Genomic DNA, 21,394 nt, shown 5'->3' with positions numbered 1-21,394 from the left:
TATAGTTATGTTTTTAATAATTTATGTATTTTTAGACTCCATATTCATTGTAGCCACCAAACCACTGGATTTTTTTTCATCTTTTTTTTTCTCCACACCACTTTTAGTAAATTGGTGTATTTCTTTGTTGCAGTTTGTGTATATGCTGCCTCAGGCCCATTAAAACTTGCAAAACAGAATTCAGATTTAGATTTACATTAGACTTTATGTTACATGTGGTGAGGACACAACTGGAAATGTTGCAAGAGACAAAAGCTTTATCAAGAGACGCAAATGTAACAAATTAGGGGTGAATGAACAAATCAGTTCATGTAAGAATCTTGAATCTTGATCTCCAACGATTCAGAATCGATTCACAAATCGATTGAGTTCATTTCCAGCTTCTTCTTAACTTCTGTGTGTGATTCTGTTCTTTCTGTCGGCTGCAGCGGAGCTCACACTTGTCATTTCAGACAAATCGGAGATCAAACTCCTCTTTCATTCTGAGCAGCATACGATATGATTTTATTTTTATTTTCTTTTAGAAGTACTGCATGTATGAAGCAACTGTTCATCAGTGCGTGTCCGTTGAGTGCCCCTCATTCTCAACAGTCATGATCTCCCCATGTTTGTTTTGCATGGTCCATGCCGACACTGACTTCCTGTAACAGTCTGTTCAGTGTTCACATGATTACAGTGAAATCTACACACTGAAGATAAACTTGATAATACAAACAGCCAGAAGAAACATGATACTTCCAATAGAAACTATACAAATATTCTGAAGTCTCTTAAACTCAGTCATGTAATATGACTCAAAGCAGAAATCAAACAGCAGTTTTACATCCTCATCATCCACTATTCTATTCTGAACATATTACAAAGGTAGAAAGTGAAGGGTTGTAAGTGTTAACAGATCAGATGTCAAACAAAATTCTAGACGGTTGATATTACATTAATGATGCAGCATGGCCACTGTAACTGGCCCTGATCGTGTAGCTGACATTGATGTCTGTTGTCATGTTGTCCAGTAGGTGTCACTGTTGTATTACACAGACTCAGTCTCCTCTCAGCTGCCATCCTCCTGGTTGTCTCACATGTAGCCTTGCTGTTGGTCCTTGTCATCCATCTTGTTACACCTCATTCTCAAGATTCAAAAGAGGCGTTCTCGTCTCGATGCTGTCAGATACGCACACATTGTGCTGGTTCGGTGCATGCTCCTCCGTGAGTTTCATGTCGGTGAAAAAACATTTCCATGCTGAAGCATCTTAATCCTGGTCAGGAGCACCAGTTGATGTATTTCATTGTTGTCTCAGAACATGACAGAGAGGCTGAATTACTCACTGGGATTGTTGTTCTTTTTCGTAGCAGGAAGAGCGAATCAGACCTGAATATTGGGCTTGTTTTTCATAGTTTTATATTTCTCGGTGTGTACTCTTCACCTCCTCAGTTCAAACATTTCATCTCCAGTTGTCATCAGAAGATGTTCCATCCATCCAACCATCCATGCATCCAACATCATCACACATTTAACAGTAACTTCAGTCAGGGCTTCTTTATCACCTGGAACAGACGGTTCTGAATCTTCAACCAGTCTTTTGTGTACAGTAGGTTTTTTTCCCACGGTTGCGCCCACATTAGAGAAGAACAGGGAAATGACAAAACATGATATTCAAGTTACTGTGGCTCCAAGTAACACTAGTGAATTTTTTTTTTTTTTATTTCCTCAGAGTTGTTGTCTATGCCGGCAGTAAAACGATTTTCTGTGTCGTTTGCAAAGTTTCCGACTAATGGTACGTCTGCTTCTTTCAAGTATTTTTCCACTCCACCTCCCTTTGTCTTGCATGTCTTCAAACTTTTGTTTTTGACCTTGGGTTATTTTTTTCTCCACATGGCCCTCCAGCATTCCAGGTTTCCCTTTTTATAACATTTTTTTCTAATGATTTAATTTATTTTTTGTTTGTTTGTTTACCCATATGCTTTGGACTCTTACTTTTCTAACACTACCTGACATTCTCTTTCCAACCAGGGTTCCCACTGGTTATTAACTTTATGAAATTTCTGTAAATTAAGAGACAGGGAATGTCAGCAAACTTTTACAAAGGCCTCATAGTGTAGCAGAAAAAATATCGTCATATTGATCAGACCAATTAATAACACCAGATGTCAGCACGAACAAACAGGAATCATTTACCTGTTTAGTCTATCTAACTAATAGATAGTTAACATAAATATTCTAATAAACTGACTCATCAGGAGCTGCCTTTATATCCTGAAGCAACGTGCCAGTCATCAGTTCACAAACATTTAAGCAAAACTTGCGTTTCCCTTTGCTATTGGAGTCTAATTGTTCCACGGTGAAACATGTCAGTAACATTATTTAGTGTTTGGCAGTTCCCTACTTTCACTTGAGTCCAGTTTAAATGTGTGTCTGGTTTGTCTGAAGCATTAGAGAAATCAGTCTCTCCTGGGGAATGGTGGAATAGTAAACTAAAAATTAATAGTTTTGGACATTAACTAATCATCATCCTCATCTTGCGTCTTCACTGCCCGGCGTAGACTCGCTTAACAGTAATTTTCTCACCTTTTTAAATGTAGAGTTTACATACAGAAACATTTTGTGCCATACCACTTGTCTTGGAAGATTTCAGTATCCCACACAAAGCTGAGAAATTCCTCTTCAGTATTATGTGTTTATTGAATCACGTCAGGATACTGTAATTTCTGACTGTGACACCTTTAAAAGTCAAGACTCAATACCATCTTTGAAACCAAATAATTAGTATAATTATATAAATAACAGAAAATTGAAGGTATAGATTGTAGCTTTATATTAAAGGTATACTGAGGTTTATTGATTCATTTTAGAGCACCAGGGTTGCCAAACAAAACAGAGTGTGAGTCCCTTTTTTGCCACATCACAGAAACAACAAAACAAATGTATGTTATCAATATAAACACTTGTGTTATATTTAATTTAATTCTGACCATCGTCTGAAGTGTGAGCGGCCATGTGGTTCGTATTCAAACACTAATGATGCTGTTAATCATCACGAGATCACCGTCCAGTCGTTCTGTAGTAACTGTTAGTCTCTGTGCCCAGGCGATAACAGATAATAGAAACCCTGGTGCACCGATAATACTGTTTCCTTCAATAGTGAATTATTTAGTAAACAGGGAGTCATTACTGGCTTTGTGTCACAGTATCTTGTTTTGAAGCTAGTAAATCTAGTTAGGAAGTCTTTATTTCTGGCACAACCTCACTTTCTTCTGAGAAATCAAAACTCAAGCAACATTCTCATCAGAGTGACGCATTTTGGTTTGTGTCCTTCCCGCTACTTTGAGTCTATTCAATTAATACAGTCGAAAAGGTTGAATGTTGAAGATTTTTCTAATATCAGTTTTTATTTATTAAAGGGCCAATTTATATTAACGTTGCACTCTCATGAAGTTTGAGGACTTGCAAGAGACAAAGAAGGTTCAGAATGGAAACAGCAGGAAATGAGGTATCTGAATCGGACTCTTCCAATGCAACTCAGTCGTGTTTTGCATTAAATGTCTTTAGTTTGTGAGGCAGACTCTCTGTTGAAGTTAGTAAACCCTGAGTGTTTCTCGTAGGACCTGCGGTACCAGCCCCTAACAGCCCCGGTCACTGTTTTCATGAATAACAAGCAGCACAACAACGTAAAGAGCCTCAAGAAGGATTTTCAGACTGAACAAAGGGTGGGAACCCTGTTTAACATCCTGCATACAGTTTTGTAAATTGATCACCATTACCCAATAATTCAGTATGTTTTTTGTTTTCCTGATGGACAGGTGTGTGTGTGTGTGTGTGTGTGTGTGTGTGTGTGTGTGTGTGTGTGTGTGTGTGTGTGTGTGTGTGTGTGCAAGTGAAGAGAGTAATTACATACAGTCCACACCTGCTGCCATCATTGTAGAGGATGTGAATCGAGCTCATTGTTCAAACGCCACCAACAGCACATGAATGTTTAACCCTTCCTCTGACCTTCACGACTCCCTCAGTGATCATTTCTTTCACAAAGCTTCCTGTATTATGTTGGTTTAAGGACGAATGCGGTTCAATCGCGGCTGACAGATTCAGGATCAGCTCTTATTGACAAAGAGAGGAAGGGTTAAAGCATCATTCATCCCATCTTCTCCTGTGTCTGTTCTGACAGAAGCATCGGTCAGTTTTGTTTTGACTCATAAACACACACATGCCTGTCAATGTTTCAGTGCACAGATGTTTGTCCAGTGTGCTCAAGACTTGAAAAAGGGCAAATATTCGATTAGTAATGAAGAGGTGTAATGACGATATTTGTGGTTTCAACTGAATGTCTCCACTTTAGTTGATTTAGGATTATTTCTGGAGAATGGACGGTCAGATGGAAGTGTAGACGATGAGATCTGAATGTTGTTGTGAATCACTTGTGTGATCTGTGGTCGGCTGGTTTCCCTGTTCTTCCATTCAGGGCTGGTTTAAACGGATTAAAAAGGGAACATTTGTTCAGTTGTGTGTTTGTAAATCTTGTCACGTAGAATCTCTTTTTTTGGGTTGTATAATCTTTATTTCTTTATACGAATATGAAGAGTTTTGTGTTGTTTAGGTTGTTTGAACTGGTCTGACTGGTGAAAATGTTCATCCATGCCTGGGGGTTGTTTGGATACCAACACAGGTGTGAGAAATGCCTCCAGTACAGCCTGAAACACTGCTATAATTACCAGTGAGTACGTGAGTCTTTGCAACCCAGTAAAAACGTGAAATGGTGGATATTTTTTGATCCCCTGCAAAAAATGACCCATTTAATCAGCAGTTAATTCATTTGGTCAGATATAATTTAGAAGGTTGAGAACAGCCACAGGATTAAAGCTGCTGTGAGTGATATTTTTTATTAAAATAAGTGTTAAATAGCTCTGTATTCTGGCACTAATCAGTGTTTGGTCAGTAACCCACGTTTCTCCTCCTCCAGCTCAAGCAGTAAAAGAGAAACAATATTTTCTGGTATCCCTGCCCACTTTATCCAATCAGGACAGAGAACTTCACAAAGAGGCGCTCCTCTGGAAAGTCTGAGGATTTTTATATTCAGGAAGACAGGCCTTGTTTTCTTCATGCGCCACTGAGCAGCTTCTAGAGGAATGAACAGGGCTCCGACTCTGGTGCTGTATCCAGATTTCCATTATTATGTCCTTTATGCAGCCATGTTTTATACTGCTCAAAGTTCCCAATATCCACAAATGACAAGTGAGCTGTGTTACTACAAACACATCCATAACATAACATCTACTGTATAATGTGTTTGTAGTATAAATCTGGTTAAATCTGAAAAAGTAACATATTAAAACAAACTTTTCACTTTATGCTCATACATACTAGTACCAGATCTGTACATGGTATCTTCTGATACACAAAATTCAGGTATTGTGAAGGAAAAAATGGTTTTGGTACATTTTTACCACTTTCATGAAGAGTTTCAGTGAGTTGAGTCATTGAAAACTAACATGTGAACACGACACTCAGATTTCACCACAATGAAAGAAGAAAAAATCCACGTTACTCCAAAAATAAAATCCTCCTGTTGAAATGATGCCATGACAATACATTGCGTGTAACCTCCCCACACTATATGAGTATTTTTCTTTTCTCATATGTATTATTCACCACAGGAACACAAGATGACACATCCACCATAGCAGTGGCTCCACCTGTCTGGTGCACTGCTGCAGGTACGACGGCCCTCAGTGACGCAGTTTTGTGTTGGCACCAAATGTCCAGCTGCAGCTTTCTGTCAACAGTGTCACAAAGTCACATCAGTTGTTCAAATTGTTTTTGAATGTGGACATTTGGATTTAAAGTGAATGCCACATTGAACAGCTTTCTGCAGTGTTTTCTTTGAGGTGGTTGCGAGCCTGATACCGCTTCCTGTAAACGTCTTGTGTAACACTTGCTCCTTCGTTGATTTCTCTTAATTGGATCTCAAATGTCAGTCAGATTTAGAAGTAAAATTGAGAAGCTGCAGAGGAGCAACATGATGTTTTTCCCGCCTCGGTGTTTGCTCTGAGCTTTGCTGAACTTCTGGATGATTTTTATCACAGAAAGTTGCTTGAGATGATTCGCTGCTGCTTCTGATCTGTGGCTGTTTGGCAGCCAGGACAAGCTGTTGGCTGCTTCCTGCCTTTACATCACCTTCATACACAAACTACGCCGCTCCTCCAAACTCTCTCCACACTCCTGTAACATGCTTCAGTCCTTCTCTCTTCTTTCCTCCTCGCTCATGTCCTATCGTTTCATGTCTTTTGTGCTGCTCCTCCTCCTCCTCCTCCTCCACTGCTCTGTCCTTCCTCGCTCTCCCTCTTCTTCCTCAGAGCCCTTGGAGGAGCACCATGTGGCCCAGTTGTTGAGGCGTTTCTCCACCGACCTCAGCCTGGGCCGCCACCTCTCTCTGGACAGGGCGCTGGCCCACCACCTCCACCAGTGCTCCTACCACCTCCGCCTCTTCCGAAACTGGCTCATCTCCGGCCAGGACCCCCTAGAGTACTTCTACGGTCAGCCCCTGGCCCCGCCCTTCATCTCCCCCCCATCCCAGCCTCACGCCCTGTTCAACCACTGCTCACGGTTTAGTTTGGACTGTGCTTGTTCTGTGGCTGACACTCATGCTTTGCCTCTTGATGTTTCTGCATGCTTGCCTGTTTCTGTGGTGATGCAGATTGCAAGCTGGACCGGTTTGAGCTGTTTGGGTTTTTTTGGGCCATTCTTGCCACCTCTGCAGTGGTGTCAGAAGCTTTTCCCCTCATTTTCTCCGAACTGTGAACCTTTTCTTAAACCTTTATGAAATCAAATAAAAGCCATGGTGATTAGTATTTTCTGTAAGAGTATATAAAAGGTTGCAGCGAGCCGCTAGATTCATTTTTTTGACCCATTGTTAAATGCCTGCAAAGGAGGAAATCCCCATCACAGTTCCCCAGATCCCAAGTTGACGTCCTCAGGTGTCCTCTTTAGCCAAACCAACAGTCCAAAATCCAAAAATAGTGCTTTAACAATTATAGAGGCCATTAAAACCATTAAACATCACCATTTGAGCTGCAGGAACAGTAAGTTTTTACCACTTTTGCTGATAACTTCAATGATTAAATGAGTAATTGTTTACATTTGTAATGTATAGACATCTGTCACCTGACTTAAAGGTCCAGTGTGCAGGATTTAGGTGGATTAAAGGTGCAACATGGAAGGATTTCACCACCTGTTAATTCATAACCCTATTGACTAGAGGCAGCATGTCAGCAATGCTAACTGCTACTAATTGAATTCTGCATTTTAGCAGCCACTGTAGGGGAGGGTTCAGACGAGGGGTATTGAGTTGGTTGCAGTGTGCAGCCTCGTCTCTAGATGTCTCTAAATCCTGCACACTGGACCTTTTAATGTCTGAGGTTTTTGCTAAGTACAGCAACTTTTTATTAATACCTCAAACTGTCTTATTCAGTTTGATTAAACAACATGACACATGGACTGAAAGACTGAAAACAAAAAACAAAGATAGACACCCAGAGTGAAACTGTGAGGCGAGTTATTAATAGTCTCACAATTTTTACCAACATTTGAAACCTCACAGGTTCTGATTTCAGACTTTGTGTTCTGGTCTGACCCACTTTCTTTATTCCTCTCACTCGCTGTTAAAAAAAGGAACATGTCAATGCTACCAGGCTCATTAACAAACGCTTGTGCACTGTGAATTTGCAAAAAGAAGTTCTGTCTAATATTCCAACATGATCTCTGTGAGGAACACAACAACACGCATCATTTACATTTTTACTGTTACTCTGTTTTGTTTTAGGAAAGTTCGCCTTGATGGCGAAAATAAATGTCACTTTATTTTCTTGGCAGGAAAATAAAACATCACAGCAGCAACAGACAGGAACACAGTGATGAGTTAACACTGTGACGAATGCACAATATTAAAGGCTACAAAGACGATGGGAGCAGAGAAATTCATCTTGACCCACATCTGGCAAGTGAAGCGCCAGACATCAGAACTAAAAAGTGTCTGTAGCAGAAAATATCAAACTTTCAGGAGTCAAAAGTCGTCAGACGTTCTGTCACAATCTCAGTCTTTCATATAAATCAGGAAACTTTGTACTGTATTTTATTTTGGCAAAATCCTGCTTCTCCTGTTCAGACCAGAATACTAAACGCCGAGTTGTTGTGAGGGAACATGTTCATCGTTCCTTAGACATGGTGTCGGTAGCAAAACTGTGTAAGATAGAAACCTGTACATTATTGGCACCTTCCCCCACAGTGTCACACTGACGACACACATGTGATATATGAATATTTACATGTTTAGGTGACACAGAAACAGATTGCTGCTGCTGACAAAGCAGCGCCACCTTGACATCAGTCTGTCTCAGTTGAAGATTAAAGCTCTGCACAGATAATCTATCATCAGCCTGAGAGACCATGTTTCATACAGAGACGCGTCACATTCAGCGGTGCATTTGGAATCAGCTGCTCTGTTTGAATTAGACTCCTACTTGACTTTAACCAGCATGTGGTTCCTGCTTGTTTGCTGAACGTTGGGCATACTCACACTGTGTGCAGGTGGGCGCAGTAAACACTGAGGTTTTAGATGATGGAGGCGAGCTGACGCTTTGTGACTGTGAACGGCTCTGGTGACATGTGGCTTGGTTTGAACTAACAGTGGGTGAACTGCCTTCGATAACACGCGTTGGACCTGAGCTGCAGTCGGGACGGGTTTGACCACTGTGAGCTGCAGCTTCTGTGTCTGTCGGGACCAGAACAGTGTTGGTTTTTTTTGTTTGTTTTTTTGAGGCGTTTGAGATTTGGTGTCATGTTGTCTTGGCGTTCAGCATGGTTTTTGCAACTTTGCCTGCGTGGAAGTGAAGCGTTAGAGGCTGGCAGGAGTTCACAGCGGGTTAGGTTCCGTTCAGAGACAGGGGCACCGTGTTGAGGTGTAGTGGATGGGTGACATTGGGCCGGTGGTGTTGGGTGAAGTGGTTCTGCCTGCTCCTCTTCGGACTGCCTGGTCTAACTGAGGGCTGATGCGCCTGCGGGCGTCGTGTCTCTCCTCTGCCGCAGGCTTCGAAGGCTGCTCCATGGTGCCGTCCATCTATCCTCTGGAAACGCTGCACAACTCGCTGTCGCTAAAACAGGTCAACGAGTTCCTCGCCGGCGTGTGCGAGAGCGCAGGGGATCCACAAGCGAGAACGACCAGAGGTTAGAAACACACACAAATTCACGTCATTATCAACGTAAGCCTCATCATTTTAACTTGACCTGCTTGTTTTATCCCCGCAGCTCTGACGGCCATGTTTGACACACACAACCAGCCGTCAGTGGACTCGTACATCCCTCAGAGAGTCCTTTCATCCTCCATCTCCCTCAGATCTCGTTCTGACAGACCTCCTTGGTGTGAGTATCACAGCGTCTCCTCCTTCGCACAGAGGTTTGACATTTCTAGGTTGGCCTCCTCGACTATCAGACGTCTGGATTATTTATGGAATACAAGTCGTCCATTACAGCCTCACAGTTTAGTCTCTGTTACTGTTCTTCTTTCACCTATTCAGACTCTCTGCGAACCCAACGAACCAACACGCAGCACTTTTCTTGCAGATGAAACCTTGCAAAGTTTTGCTTATTTGGGTGTGAATTATATTTGACCAACGTGATTTATTAGATTCAGTCTTTAATATAAAAACATATAAATAGGTGGAAGATAATATATACTTAATGAACAATATTTTAATATTATGGGAAAAAAATATAGTTAAATATACGTATGTGCTCTGACGTTGTTTTGGATCCAAACAGTTCACAGTGTCGAGTTCTGGGTCTTCTGGTTTTGGATGAATGACTCTGGATTGGTTTAGAAGTCATGTCTGCCTGACAGGAAAAGGAGCACATCAAGATGTTTCATTTGATATATTACCTTACATCATAACTGTCTGTGCAGAGTGATTAATTACTAATTAAACCACTTCTGTGTTAAATAACAGCAGATGTACGACAATGCTTTTTAAAATGAGAGTAGAGGCGTTAATTCGGTTTCACTGCCATAACTTGGGATTGATCTGGTCTCTGACTATTAAAGGTTTTACTATCATACATTTTTTTTATTGATTATCATCATTTTTATTCTGTTTTGCATGACGTTGCCTTTAGAAAACATCTGGAAACGACGACTCTCACTGTAAAAAACTGTTCAGTCCGTCAGATGGGACTTCGCACTGTCAAGCATTGAAATGACTTGGCTCCCATGAAACCAAACTGCCCACCCATATATTGTTGGAAAGGGAAAATAATTGGCTAAAATCTTTGGTGACTAATTTGTTGATGGCTGTTAACATCTTGTTCTACCGAAGATACACAAAAGAGCCAGTTTCCGTCTAAACTGGGAGCGCTTGCTGTACTCACAGGGCTGCCCTGTGGTGGGCAGGAAGAACATCTGACTCCTGTCTGAAGAAGTTATATAATAAAAGTCATATATGTAATGAATTAACTATATATATAGTCAAGTTCTGTCTATATTGTGATTCGCTCTCATAGCGTTTGTTTTCTGTTCCTACAGACAGCAGCGGTCCCTCCAGCACAGTGTCCAGCGCCGGACCGTCCTCTCCCACCACAGCAGACACTTCTCCACGCTTCAGCTTCAGCGAGAAAATCTCCCTCACCCCTCAGAGCAGCGAGGAAACTCACTCCTCTCAAAACATTTCCTCTCAGCCACTGCCCGCCGTCCTCGACCCAACCTGCCCCACTGTTCCAAACCCCGGGGAAGTTCCTCTGACTCCAAACAACTCACCCGAGGACGATGCTGAGCACGCCGCTGTCACTGGTAATCCTGAGTGTTCACAGGAAGGGCCAGAGGTGGCTCCCGCAACAGTGGACACCATCACTGGTGTCGTTTCAGATCCTGGCATGAGGCCGCCCTGCTCTGGGTTAGCTGAGCTCACTCTGGGTCGGATGGAGGGTTACTGCCTCCCAGGATCTCTGCCTGTGCTGTTGGAGCTCAGGGAGAGCAGCAGTGAGGCGGGCTCCAGCTCCCAGACGCCTCAGTCTCCTGAGGGACCTGACGAGTTCTTTGACACTCAGGAGTCGATGGAGTTGTGGATGGACAGTCCGGAGAGTCTCCCCCGTCCTGAGACGCCTCTGGAGGTCGGAACAACTCACACAGCGGAGCCGTAGGGCCGCAGAGACTCATATCTGTCAGAAACTACTGCGGTTACATCTAAAACTGAATTCCTCTGGGATTATCTTGACGTTACATCATCATACTCTCAGTCATGATGCATCGTACTGAGCTACAGCTGACCTGACCTCCCACCTGCTCCAGCTCAGTGACTGTGTGTTGAGTAATACTGATTGGGCAGCTGGTTTTCACACTCGGCTCTGTGTTGGGGAAACATGTGACAGGTGCCCCTCGAGCTGTTCATTGCCTTTAAAATGACGCTGGTGACCCACCAGTGACGCCGCTGATCCTCCGCCGGGAGTCCGCTGGGTCAGCTCATCATTCTGTTAATGTGTAGGAAGCCACTTGTTGTAAGGTGAAGCTTTATTGTCCAGTTTATCTGTTACTGTCTCTAACATGCTGTTGCACTAACTGTTTCCTTAAAGCTGTGTCAATCCATGTTTGGCCACTAGGGGGCAAAAACTCCCAGCGACCCACAGCCGTGCCCTGATATTAGAAGACACCTTAAAAACTGTAGAGCTGCAATGATTAGTCAGTTTAAAGAAAATTAATTGCCATTTACTTTGAAGGTTGAGTAAAGCTGCTGTAAGTGATACGTTTTTTTCAAAGATAAGTGTTAAATTGCTCTTTGATCCAGCTGTTATCACTGTTACAAACTGATATTATCAAGCAAAACTATCCAACATTTTCTGGTTCCAGCTTCTCGCATGTGAGCATTTGCAGCTTTTCTTTATCATTTATGACAGTAAATGAAGAGTATATGCCAACAGAGTGGCAAAGGAGTTGTGCTTCACGAATGCAGGTATCAAAAACCAGGTGCTCTTTGGATCCAAGGTCATGTTACGACAGGTGTGACTTTGCTTTGTGATCAGTAAGTTATAACCAAAAAATACCAGAGAACACAGCTTCAGGTAGAGATTCTCTGTGTTGTGCAGGAATCTGATTGTTGGTTTCAGTGAGCAGTCTCCATTTCTAAACTAACATTAAGTATTGTTAAGAGTTGAGAGATGCAGTGAGACGAGGCTGTCGCAGAAAATCTGACCCGAGTCCTTCGCAACGAAACCGACAGTTCAGCAGCATCAAACCCCTGAAACCGGTTCTGTCCACAGACTCGTACAGACGACAGAGACGAGGAAGGTCTAATATTCCACATCATGTTACAATCTGCTCATATATTATATAAAACGTGAGTTTGTTATACATGTTAGTTACTACAAACTGTTACATAGAGCCTCTTAAGCCTCTCCTACATTTTTACAAACCTTGATATTTTTCAGTTGAGACTTATTGATCACAAAGCAAAGTCCAGCCTCCCTTTTTTTATTTTAGTTAAAGAAGAGTCTGTGTTTTAGACAGTAGAAGTAATTTGAAAATGTCACTTTGGGATCTTAACATTTTATAGACTAAACGATTAATCATGGAAATAATCAGCAGATTAATCGATATGAAAGTACTCAGTCAGCTGCAGCCCAACAGCTACGACTGATCAGATCATAATCCCATGATGATTTGATTCACTCTGCTCTGGTTTTGCTCCCCAACAAATCCAGACGAGAATATCTGACATTTTTAGCTGCCAGAAGTTCCACTGTGTTCTGTCAGTCAGCCATTTTGTGCCGGGCAGGTGGTGTACAGAGGATTTATACAGGCTAGCAGAGAGCGACGAGTCTTAATGTGCTAAAGTAAGACGAGAAAAGAGACGAAAAAGAAAACATGTTACATTCGTGTGTTCTGTTGGTTCATTGTGACCATGATGATGTTCATTAATGGAGCTTTAAATTGTGTAAGTGTGTGTGGCGTCTCTCTCACCTTGGACAGCTGCAGTAGTGAAGTTTCAGCTTTCATATCGTCCATCACAGTCAGGTGACGTGATAACCTGCCACCATCAGTCGGCCGTCGTGCTTCATCATCGCTGTGGAAACTTTTCTGTTTCCTTTTTTAAAATGACTCGCAGTGCAAAACAAACACAATCCAGTCTGAAACTCTCCTGCTCCTCATCATCCGCCAGCGTCTGTCCTGTGCTGAGCTCCTGTAGCGCTATAAGTCGAGTCCTGCATCTGTGATTTAAACAAAACAAAACGAGCTGAATGACAGCAGCTGAATCTTAGTTACTGCCAGCTAATTGTTTAATCTCCAGGTCCGACCGTGTGTGCACTGCTTACTGCCAAAGTCCTTAAGCCTCATCGAAGATTTAATATAATCAGTAGGGACTGATAGAAAGAGGAAATAATATTTATTTTGAAATTGAATCTTGAAAAATGAAAAAAAAAAAAGGTCTGATATTTTTGATACCCACATCAGATATTTAATTGTACCATAGCTGTTGTATATTTTTTGTAAAATCACCTCATGATGTGGGAAAATCTGAAAGCTAATCTCTCTCGTGTTATCACTGAACAAACAGGAGGGGAAATTTACATTAAACGTGCTTTTATTGTGGCGAGCAGTAATGTAGCAGGTGTGTGTGTGTGCGCGTGTGTGGGATGGGGGGGAGGGGGAGTGCACACACACCTGGGAAGTCATTCAGGTAGAAGAGTGCTGAGGTGCAATTCTGTGCTGAGTCAGCAGGATTTCATGTTACATTTCGTTGTACTGTAGAGGTGAAAACACAACTGTGACCTGTCAGCCTGTGTGTGTGTGTCTGTGTCTGTGTGTGTGTGTGTGTGTGTGTGTGTCTGTGTGTGTCTGTGAGTGTGTGTGCACATCATAGCGCTGTTTGCTTAAAGGGTCAATTCACTCAAACGAAATAAAAAAAACATCCCAACAGTTTGTCGCTGCCCTCTGCTGCTTTTTATTTTCCTTGTTCAGGATGTTTCAGTGTCTCCACAGACCTGACCGGCTGCAGCCGTTACGGTTCTGGTGTTCACACGGACGTGTAGCAGAACCTGGACACAGCGTTGGAGGTGGAGTTCTGTTCTGTGGCGCTTGAAGTTAGAAAAGCCGCTCGAGGGGCACCGCATAGCTCAGTTGGTAGCGCGCGCGACCCATGAGCCGAGGCTCTGCAGCGGACCCGGGATCGACTCCCGGCCCGGGTTCCTTTGCTGCGTGTCACTCCCTGTCTCTTACCCTGTTTCCTGTCAGGCTCTTCATCTGCACTATCAATAAAGCCAGAAAAAGGCCAAAAAAATACTTAAAAAAAAAGAAAAGCAGCTCGAGGCTCAGATGTTCCGTGTACATGCGAGACCTCTGCAGACTTGAATGGGAATAAAACGATTTAATCCTCTACACTTTCCAAATTTTACTGGATTGAGTGGATCAGATTATGACCATGATTTTGCAGTTGGCTGTGACTCTAATCTTTTACACTCCCACAGATGATTCTTTCACAACGTCAGCTTACAGGAAAAATGCTCTTTGGGCCCCGGTGTGTCAGGAGGTGTTGTAATCTTACGGTTTGACCACCAGGAAAACTGTCTTCAAAGCTTTTTGTTTTTCTTTAGACCAGTCACAGTCTTCTCGGGCGATGCAAAGCGCAGGACGGTTCCGGAAATCTGCAAGTCAAACCTCGTAGTGTCTTGGTGACGTAGTGATGTCATCTTGTTCCCTGCGTCTGGATTGGATGTTAACATTCTGCAGGTGAAGTCCAAACCATGACAAACCCTCTGCAGAGTAGGAGTAAGGAGGAGTAAATCTGGAGTGAAGGTGAGATCAGTAATATTTCATGAGCTTTTCATTAGCATTATTTAATATTAATATATAATATTTGTGTTACTTGACACTTATTACTGATGCTTTACACTTTAAAGGAGCACTCTGTAGTCTTAGAGAAGAAATTCAAACTCAGAAGTGAATAAACAAGCTGGTGGCAGGGTCCGCCACATATAAACAAAGTAAAACAGTATGATATTGTTTTCAAGGCAGTGAAGATATTTTTCTTCCAATTAAAATGTCTTGTGCTCCTTTAAGTCACATGTTAATGTAGCTGGTTGAGGTGGAGAGCATTTCACTGTGTTTCATCTGCTTTTTACTGTAATAATACGACATATTTTACAAGACGAACGTTTATTTAATGTAAAATGTTGATCTGCAAAAGTACCAACAGCTGCTGGAGAAGTGTAGTGGAGTAAAAAGTGTAATGTAGAGTGGAGTAAGTTCCTCAATTTGTCCTGAAGTCCAGTTGAGTAAATGTCCTTAGTTACATTCCTCCATGGAGTAACTCAATGTAGCACTTTAAATACTTCTGTACTTTGTTCAAAGGGGAACTGTCACATCTGCTGTTGGTTCTGATCTCCATCCCGACCACGTGACCCGGGAGGTGATGTCATCGCAGCTCCTCTCAGCAGGAACTGGCCTCCAGTTCTTCCTCCGGCCCGGTATCAGCTTCACACAGACCGATCAGTGTCTGCTCTTCTCACCCTGACAACAGGAACATGGAGTTTGTTCTCCACCGATCACTGCCGTCTCTGTTCGGCTGGTTTTGCATGACAATCAGGCTCACACACGGGCAACGCCGGGCCTGGACGCGCTCAGCCTGCAGATCTCTGGACCCTCAGACCGTTGAAAAAGGGTTTACAGAGCCAGAACAAAGCTCACACTGTTCCCGTCTGGATGTTTCTCGACTGGATGACATCATCCTCACTCTCCGAGGCAGCGAGGAGGGAAGACTGGTGTCTGCAAGGCAACCAGACGAGGTTCCCAACCTGCGGGTCGGGACACTGTAATGGGTCGGAAGATAAATCAGACGGGTCAAAAAGAGCTAACGTTAGATGTGGTAACATTTATTAGATATCAGCATGAAACTTCTAATTTGGTGCCATCAGCAGGTCGAATTCTAATTTACTCAATACTTAGTTAAAGACTTTCACACCTGATAAATCTTTTGTTTGACGACAGCTAACGTTAAGATTCAACCACTGCCTAGCTAACATCACTGTCTGATAGTGTTACATGTTTTGATAGTTTTAATTAATTCTGAATTATCAACACACATCTTAAACAGCTTGAAAGTGAACTGCTCTGGGTTTGACTGAATGCTAACGTTAGCTAACAGGTATGAACTATGTTGTTTTATCTTAAAATACGGCCTGGTGTCACTCCAGATTTTCACTATCCATCTTTTTAGTAGCTGATCAGTCAGGAGGCGATAAAATTAAAATAATTTGTCAGTATTGTAGCAAATGTTAGCATGCTAACATGGGACACCAGGCCATATTTCAAGATAAAACAACATATTTGATAGCTCCTTAACATTAGCATTCAACCACTTCCCTAGCTAACACCAACTAGCTAATTGTCAAACATTTGTGAGACTGTTAGCATGATGATGTTAGCCTTCAGCTCAAAGCGCTCACAGATCTGTCTTTGTGTCTGTGAACTTGTTTTTAAAATGTTAATGTTTTAGCTCCACAGACCTTTAGAAACGATAAACATGGAACATCAGCCTTCGGTCAACGTGCCCATAGATGCAACCAGTGCAGAGGGTAGCATGTGATCAGGCTTTGTTCAGCTATAAACAGTCAGAAGGTAAAAGTTAAACACTAAAAATAAAAACATCCATGTGACATAATGACCCCCAAGAAATGAAAGAAGAGACATTTGTCTTCAGTAAATGATGTTTTTATTGGTCTTCACCACACTTTTTCCCTTTTAACAATAAATCTGTTTTCTTTTCTTTTTTTTTATACCTTTTTTTTTAAGCATTTGAAGAGAGATAAAGAGAATATTGCACTTAAAACAAGAGATGAAAGTAGAACCATGAAGCAGAAAGGAGGAAAGAAAACGATCACGAGGCTCTCTTTACAGCACAGCACAGCCAGGTTACATGTGCCTCCTCAGTACCGCACAGCTTAGCTTCTTAAATATACATCTTTTAAAATAGCGTTTCTATGTTAAGTCAGTTTTTCTTCAGCTATTACAATACAGGAGAACTCAAAAGGTACACATGCACGTAACAAGCAGGGCTCACTGAAAACCAACAGTCGGTATGAGGATTTGTTTCACGGCAGATGAGTCTGATGCCACAGATATTTTTCCTATTTATTTTCTTTTTTGCACGATACGAAAATGCAGCGGTTATGTGTGTGTGTAAGTGTGTGTGTGTGTGTGAGTGTGTATATTAAGCTGGAAAAGTGTGAATACTAGGAAATCCTTTATAGATAAAAATGTATTGACGAGAGTGACCCGAGTCGCTCGTGTCTGGCAGTCTGGGTTTGAAGTGGTCTGCTCATATGTGAGTGATGTTTTCTGGTTATTAGCCTTTACAGTGACGCAGTAGTTGAGTATGAATGCAGATTACACTGTCATTGACTGACTCGGTGGGTTAACATGAAAAGGGTGACATCACAGTTAACCCAGTTACATCAAAGAAGCTGTTAATGGATCTTGTTTTTTATATATATATATATATATATATATATATATATATATATATATATATATATATATATATATATATATATATATATATATATATATATATATATATATATATATTATAGTAGTTCGGCAGGAAACAGGAACTTCAAGCTCAACATCACTGTCTCCTCCATGTCGGCAGACGCTGTGACGTCTTTATCGTACTGACAACATTTTAATCTGCAGACACAAATCATTACACACCGTAAACACACGGAGGCCATTTTTTTCTTTGACGTCACGCTCGAGGTGGATAACACTAATATGTTGCTGCAAACCAAGCTGCAGCTCTGGAATCTGACATTTACGTTAGCATTCAACCACTTTCTAGCTAACGTTTGATTTTATCCAGTGCGTGGTTAGGAAGCAGTTGAATGCTAATGTTAGCTAATGTCTAATGTAACAGACACCCACTGGTTATCATATATGTTGATTTAGCTTGATATATAGCCTAGCATCCCATGTTAGCATGGTAATATTTGCTATTTTTTAAATTATAATTTACCGAATTTCAAGGTAACACAACATGTTTGGTATCAGTTAGCTAACAGTAGCTTTCAACCACTTCCTAGCTAACATTATCGTTTGATTTTATCTGATGCGTGGTTAGGAAGTGGCTGAATGCTAATGTTAGCTAATGTCTAACAGACACCCACTGGTTATCATATGTTGATTTAGCTTGATATATAGCCTAGCATCCCATGTTAGCATGGTAATATTTGCTACGATGCTGACAATTCTTTTTAATTTACTGCTTCATAATTGATTAGGAACTAAAAATATAGTATTTCAAGGTAACACAACATATTTGGTACCAGTTAACTGACAGTACCACTTCCTGGCTAACGTTAGCATTTGATTACATCCTGTGCATTTCACTTCCAGGCTGTCAAAGTTATTTGCATTCATTCAAAATCAAGGAAAGAAATGGTCGCCGTGTGAATACAGGTTATTTTCTTTCCCCATGATCCAAAGAAAGAAACTGGTGGATTTAATCTGCACACAAAGTTTTCTTCCCTGCACAGAGTCGGGATGTATTGCAGGCTACAGTAAGAGGTGGTTACTGCCGGCGTGTGACCTGATGAGTCACCGTTATGATGCACAGTAACCAAGGCAACCAGGAGATCGAAAGTCCTCCACGGAGAACGTAAAGGTAATCTGCATCTTCACATTCAGCTGGAGCCGCTGAAGGGTCGGGCTCCGCTCCCTGCAGCCCTCTGGTTTGTTTTTTTTTTAAAAAGCCTTTATGAACATGCATCTGTTGTACATGCATCACTAGATGGGAGTAAAATATCATACAGAGGAATATCTGGAGTTTTACTGCAGATCATAAAATAGCAACCCTTGTGAAGTGTGTTGGTCCTGTTGTTTGTTGTGTTAGTTGGTTTTCTTCCTGGTTTTAAAATCTATTAAATTACTCAAAACTTATCAAAATATTTAAAAAAAAATCATCAATATCAAATTAAAACACATCTACACATACTATTAAGTTATTCAAGTGTTACTTAAAAACATCCACTGATTCACCACTGAAGGAAAGAAAAGGGCCTGAAAAAAAAAAAATGAATTAAAAAAACAAGACGTGTACGTTGAGGTGATCGTGGCTGAAAAACAAATTTCAAACTATATTTCCAAGAAAAATTAACGGTGTAGTTCTCGGTGTAAATTCTGTAATTGTACATTTTATGTTGTTTGATCTGAAAATAAGCGGAGAAAAAGTTTTGCACACTGGTTTTACTGTTTGTGCTTCTTCGAGTGGCGCAGCTCCAGGAAATCTTAAAATGTGACGTCTGAAATACTGAGTTGGTGCTTTAAAAGTGCCATTTTATGCTCAATATGTACAACTCGGACTTTCTTTTTTTTGTTTTTTTTGTGCACTGATGTTCTCACCGACAGGACTCACAACAACAGAGGAGACCAGCTCGCCTCGGCCTCGGCCTCAGAGCCGTGATGTACCGCACACTGAAACTTCTACGACGTTAAAACACACATTTCACTTCCCTTCCAGCACGGCAGGACAGAAAGGCACATGTGGGTGACTGTCTAACCTCTACCATCACATCGTCCATCAGCCAGGCAAACACAATCTCTCCTCGCAACCACATGTTCCTATTGTTGGAGTGGAATACATTCTTCATTCTTTAACACAGCTTTTGTATAAAGAGCTTTAAGACGCAGCAACTGATATGAGGTTTTGTCTCCTTTCCTCTCTGAACAGAGCGCTGTTCTGCATGTAAAGATAGAAACAGGTGATGTTTTGATAACTGTTATCACCGCCTCTGCCTTCGGTTGTCCTCACGATCCTCGGCAACGATATGTTAACTGGAAACACGCTGAAAAAAGACATCAAAGACTACAGAAACAATTATAGAGTGAAACGTATTTGTCAAATTCACCGTAAGAAATAACAGCCACCGAGAAATTCTTAGCGTAACGATTGATTTTCACTTTGAGATAGAAATATCATATTTCACTACAATACAGATCTTCGAATATGGTCTTCCCTACGCTACTAAATATACTCAAAAGACACTTTCTATCTCACTATGTCAGCAGGAGGAACAGAGTTCAACACCAGGACTGTTGTTGTTTTAGTAGACGGACAGAAAGGGAATGTAGAGGGATGTAAATCTGATCAAAATTAGCCGTAATGATGACCTTCTGTCAGCAAGTGTTATTGATTTGATCGCCTGTGTTGTGAAAAGGCTTCGCGTCGGGAAATCAGTGGAAGAAATTAGTTTTGTAGTTCGTTGCTGGCGTTAAGGTGCGCAAAACTTGTGCTTTGATTTTTGGCCAATTAGAAGGCAAGCAACAAAATTGTATATTGCTTCCTGTAGTTTTTTTTTTTTCTTTTGCAATAGAAATGTGAATGTTGTCTGAGCCAATAAACAAAGAATTGTCTCGAGGGGTTTGGAAAAAGACGAGAAAAAAACTGAGTAATAATAATGCAGTGGAGGACGTTACTGTCAGGAAACTACCTCCATAATACAAATGGTGGAAGCAACGACAAGCTTATAAATGAATAAAAATCTAGAAAAAAATAGACAGTTATCCAGACCGGCCTCTGCTCTGGGTCATGTGCCCAAAGCAGAGACAGATTCACATATCAGGCTATAGAGAAGAGCAATTAAAAACAGATCTACAGCAGGGAGGCCAGCAGGAGGGAGACAGGAAACGAGGATCTTAAAACTCGATCTTGCAGGCGGGGAACGACTCGTCCTGCATGACGACGGTGCTGCTGGAGGCCAGAACCATGATGTTGAGCTCCTGCTGCTTCTCGTGAGTCTGCTGGTACCAGTCACGGGTCACCTCCGTGTCGTGGGTCGGGATCAGCGTCACCTAAGGGGGGAGACGAGAGATTGGTCAGGACTGACGCAGCTGAGAGGACGGAGGCAATAAAATGAGCTGGTTTCCACACAGTAAAGTGAAACCAAACACTTGAAAGACAAGTTTAAACCTGTCATACAAAACATAAAAACTATATAGCAGGAGGTCATTAAAAAAAAAAAAACCTGAGACAGAATAAAAATAAGTAGATCATCTTTGAATGCATGTTGGCCTCAGCCAGAGTTGGATCATCACCTGGAGGTTTGATCCCCACTGAGATTTGCCGTCCAACAGCGCATCGAGGACTCCTCGGCTCGGTTCGCCGCTCGCTGTGTCATTACCGCTCACCACGTAGTACGCAGAGCGAATGCGTTTGAAAAACTCTTGGTCCACGTTCTTGGCACTGCAGTGGTTGGGAATGTAGGCCAAGTCCACATAGATGGGAAGACCAGGAGCAGCTGAGGAGCCGGACTTCTGAGAACCTGAAAGAGGGAAACAAGCCATACTGTCACTATGTGCTAAATCATTTTGCACAA

At 41.8% G+C, this 21,394-nt stretch overlaps 2 protein-coding genes across 16 annotated transcripts in view; one reads left to right on the top strand and one right to left on the bottom strand.

Annotated features, from left to right (window-relative positions):
- ppip5k1a (diphosphoinositol pentakisphosphate kinase 1a) overlaps positions 1–13,946 on the top strand; it is a 33,949-nt gene extending 20,003 nt beyond the window's left edge. For 4 of the 15 annotated variants that reach the window (XM_037094896.1, XM_037094894.1, XM_037094895.1 and 1 more), the window contains 3 exons: positions 9,071–9,208; positions 9,290–9,403; positions 10,560–13,946. In XM_037094896.1, the coding sequence (XP_036950791.1) occupies positions 9,071–9,208; positions 9,290–9,403; positions 10,560–11,173 (866 nt within the window). In that variant the 3' untranslated portion in view covers positions 11,174–13,946. Of the gene's footprint in view, positions 1–1,709; positions 1,773–5,643; positions 5,704–6,342; positions 9,209–9,289; positions 9,404–10,559 lie in introns of those variants that run through there. The other 11 variants (XM_037094888.1, XM_037094887.1, XM_037094892.1 and 8 more) reach the window with 8 other exon arrangements.
- A 3,630-nt stretch (positions 13,947–17,576) lies between these two features.
- The window catches only part of map1aa (microtubule-associated protein 1Aa), a 44,321-nt gene continuing 40,503 nt past the window's right edge, over positions 17,577–21,394 (bottom strand). Inside the window, exons 6-7 of the mRNA XM_037096382.1 lie at positions 21,114–21,340; positions 17,577–20,870 (exon numbers count right to left, since the gene is read on the bottom strand). Coding sequence (XP_036952277.1) covers positions 20,715–20,870; positions 21,114–21,340 — 383 coding nt within the window. The 3' untranslated portion in view covers positions 17,577–20,714. The remainder of the gene's footprint in view (positions 20,871–21,113; positions 21,341–21,394) is intronic.

Source organism: Acanthopagrus latus, chromosome 4 (genome assembly GCF_904848185.1).
Source record: "Acanthopagrus latus isolate v.2019 chromosome 4, fAcaLat1.1, whole genome shotgun sequence".
Lineage (NCBI taxonomy): Eukaryota > Metazoa > Chordata > Actinopteri > Spariformes > Sparidae > Acanthopagrus > Acanthopagrus latus.
This window is presented reverse-complemented; position numbering and strand designations above follow the sequence as displayed.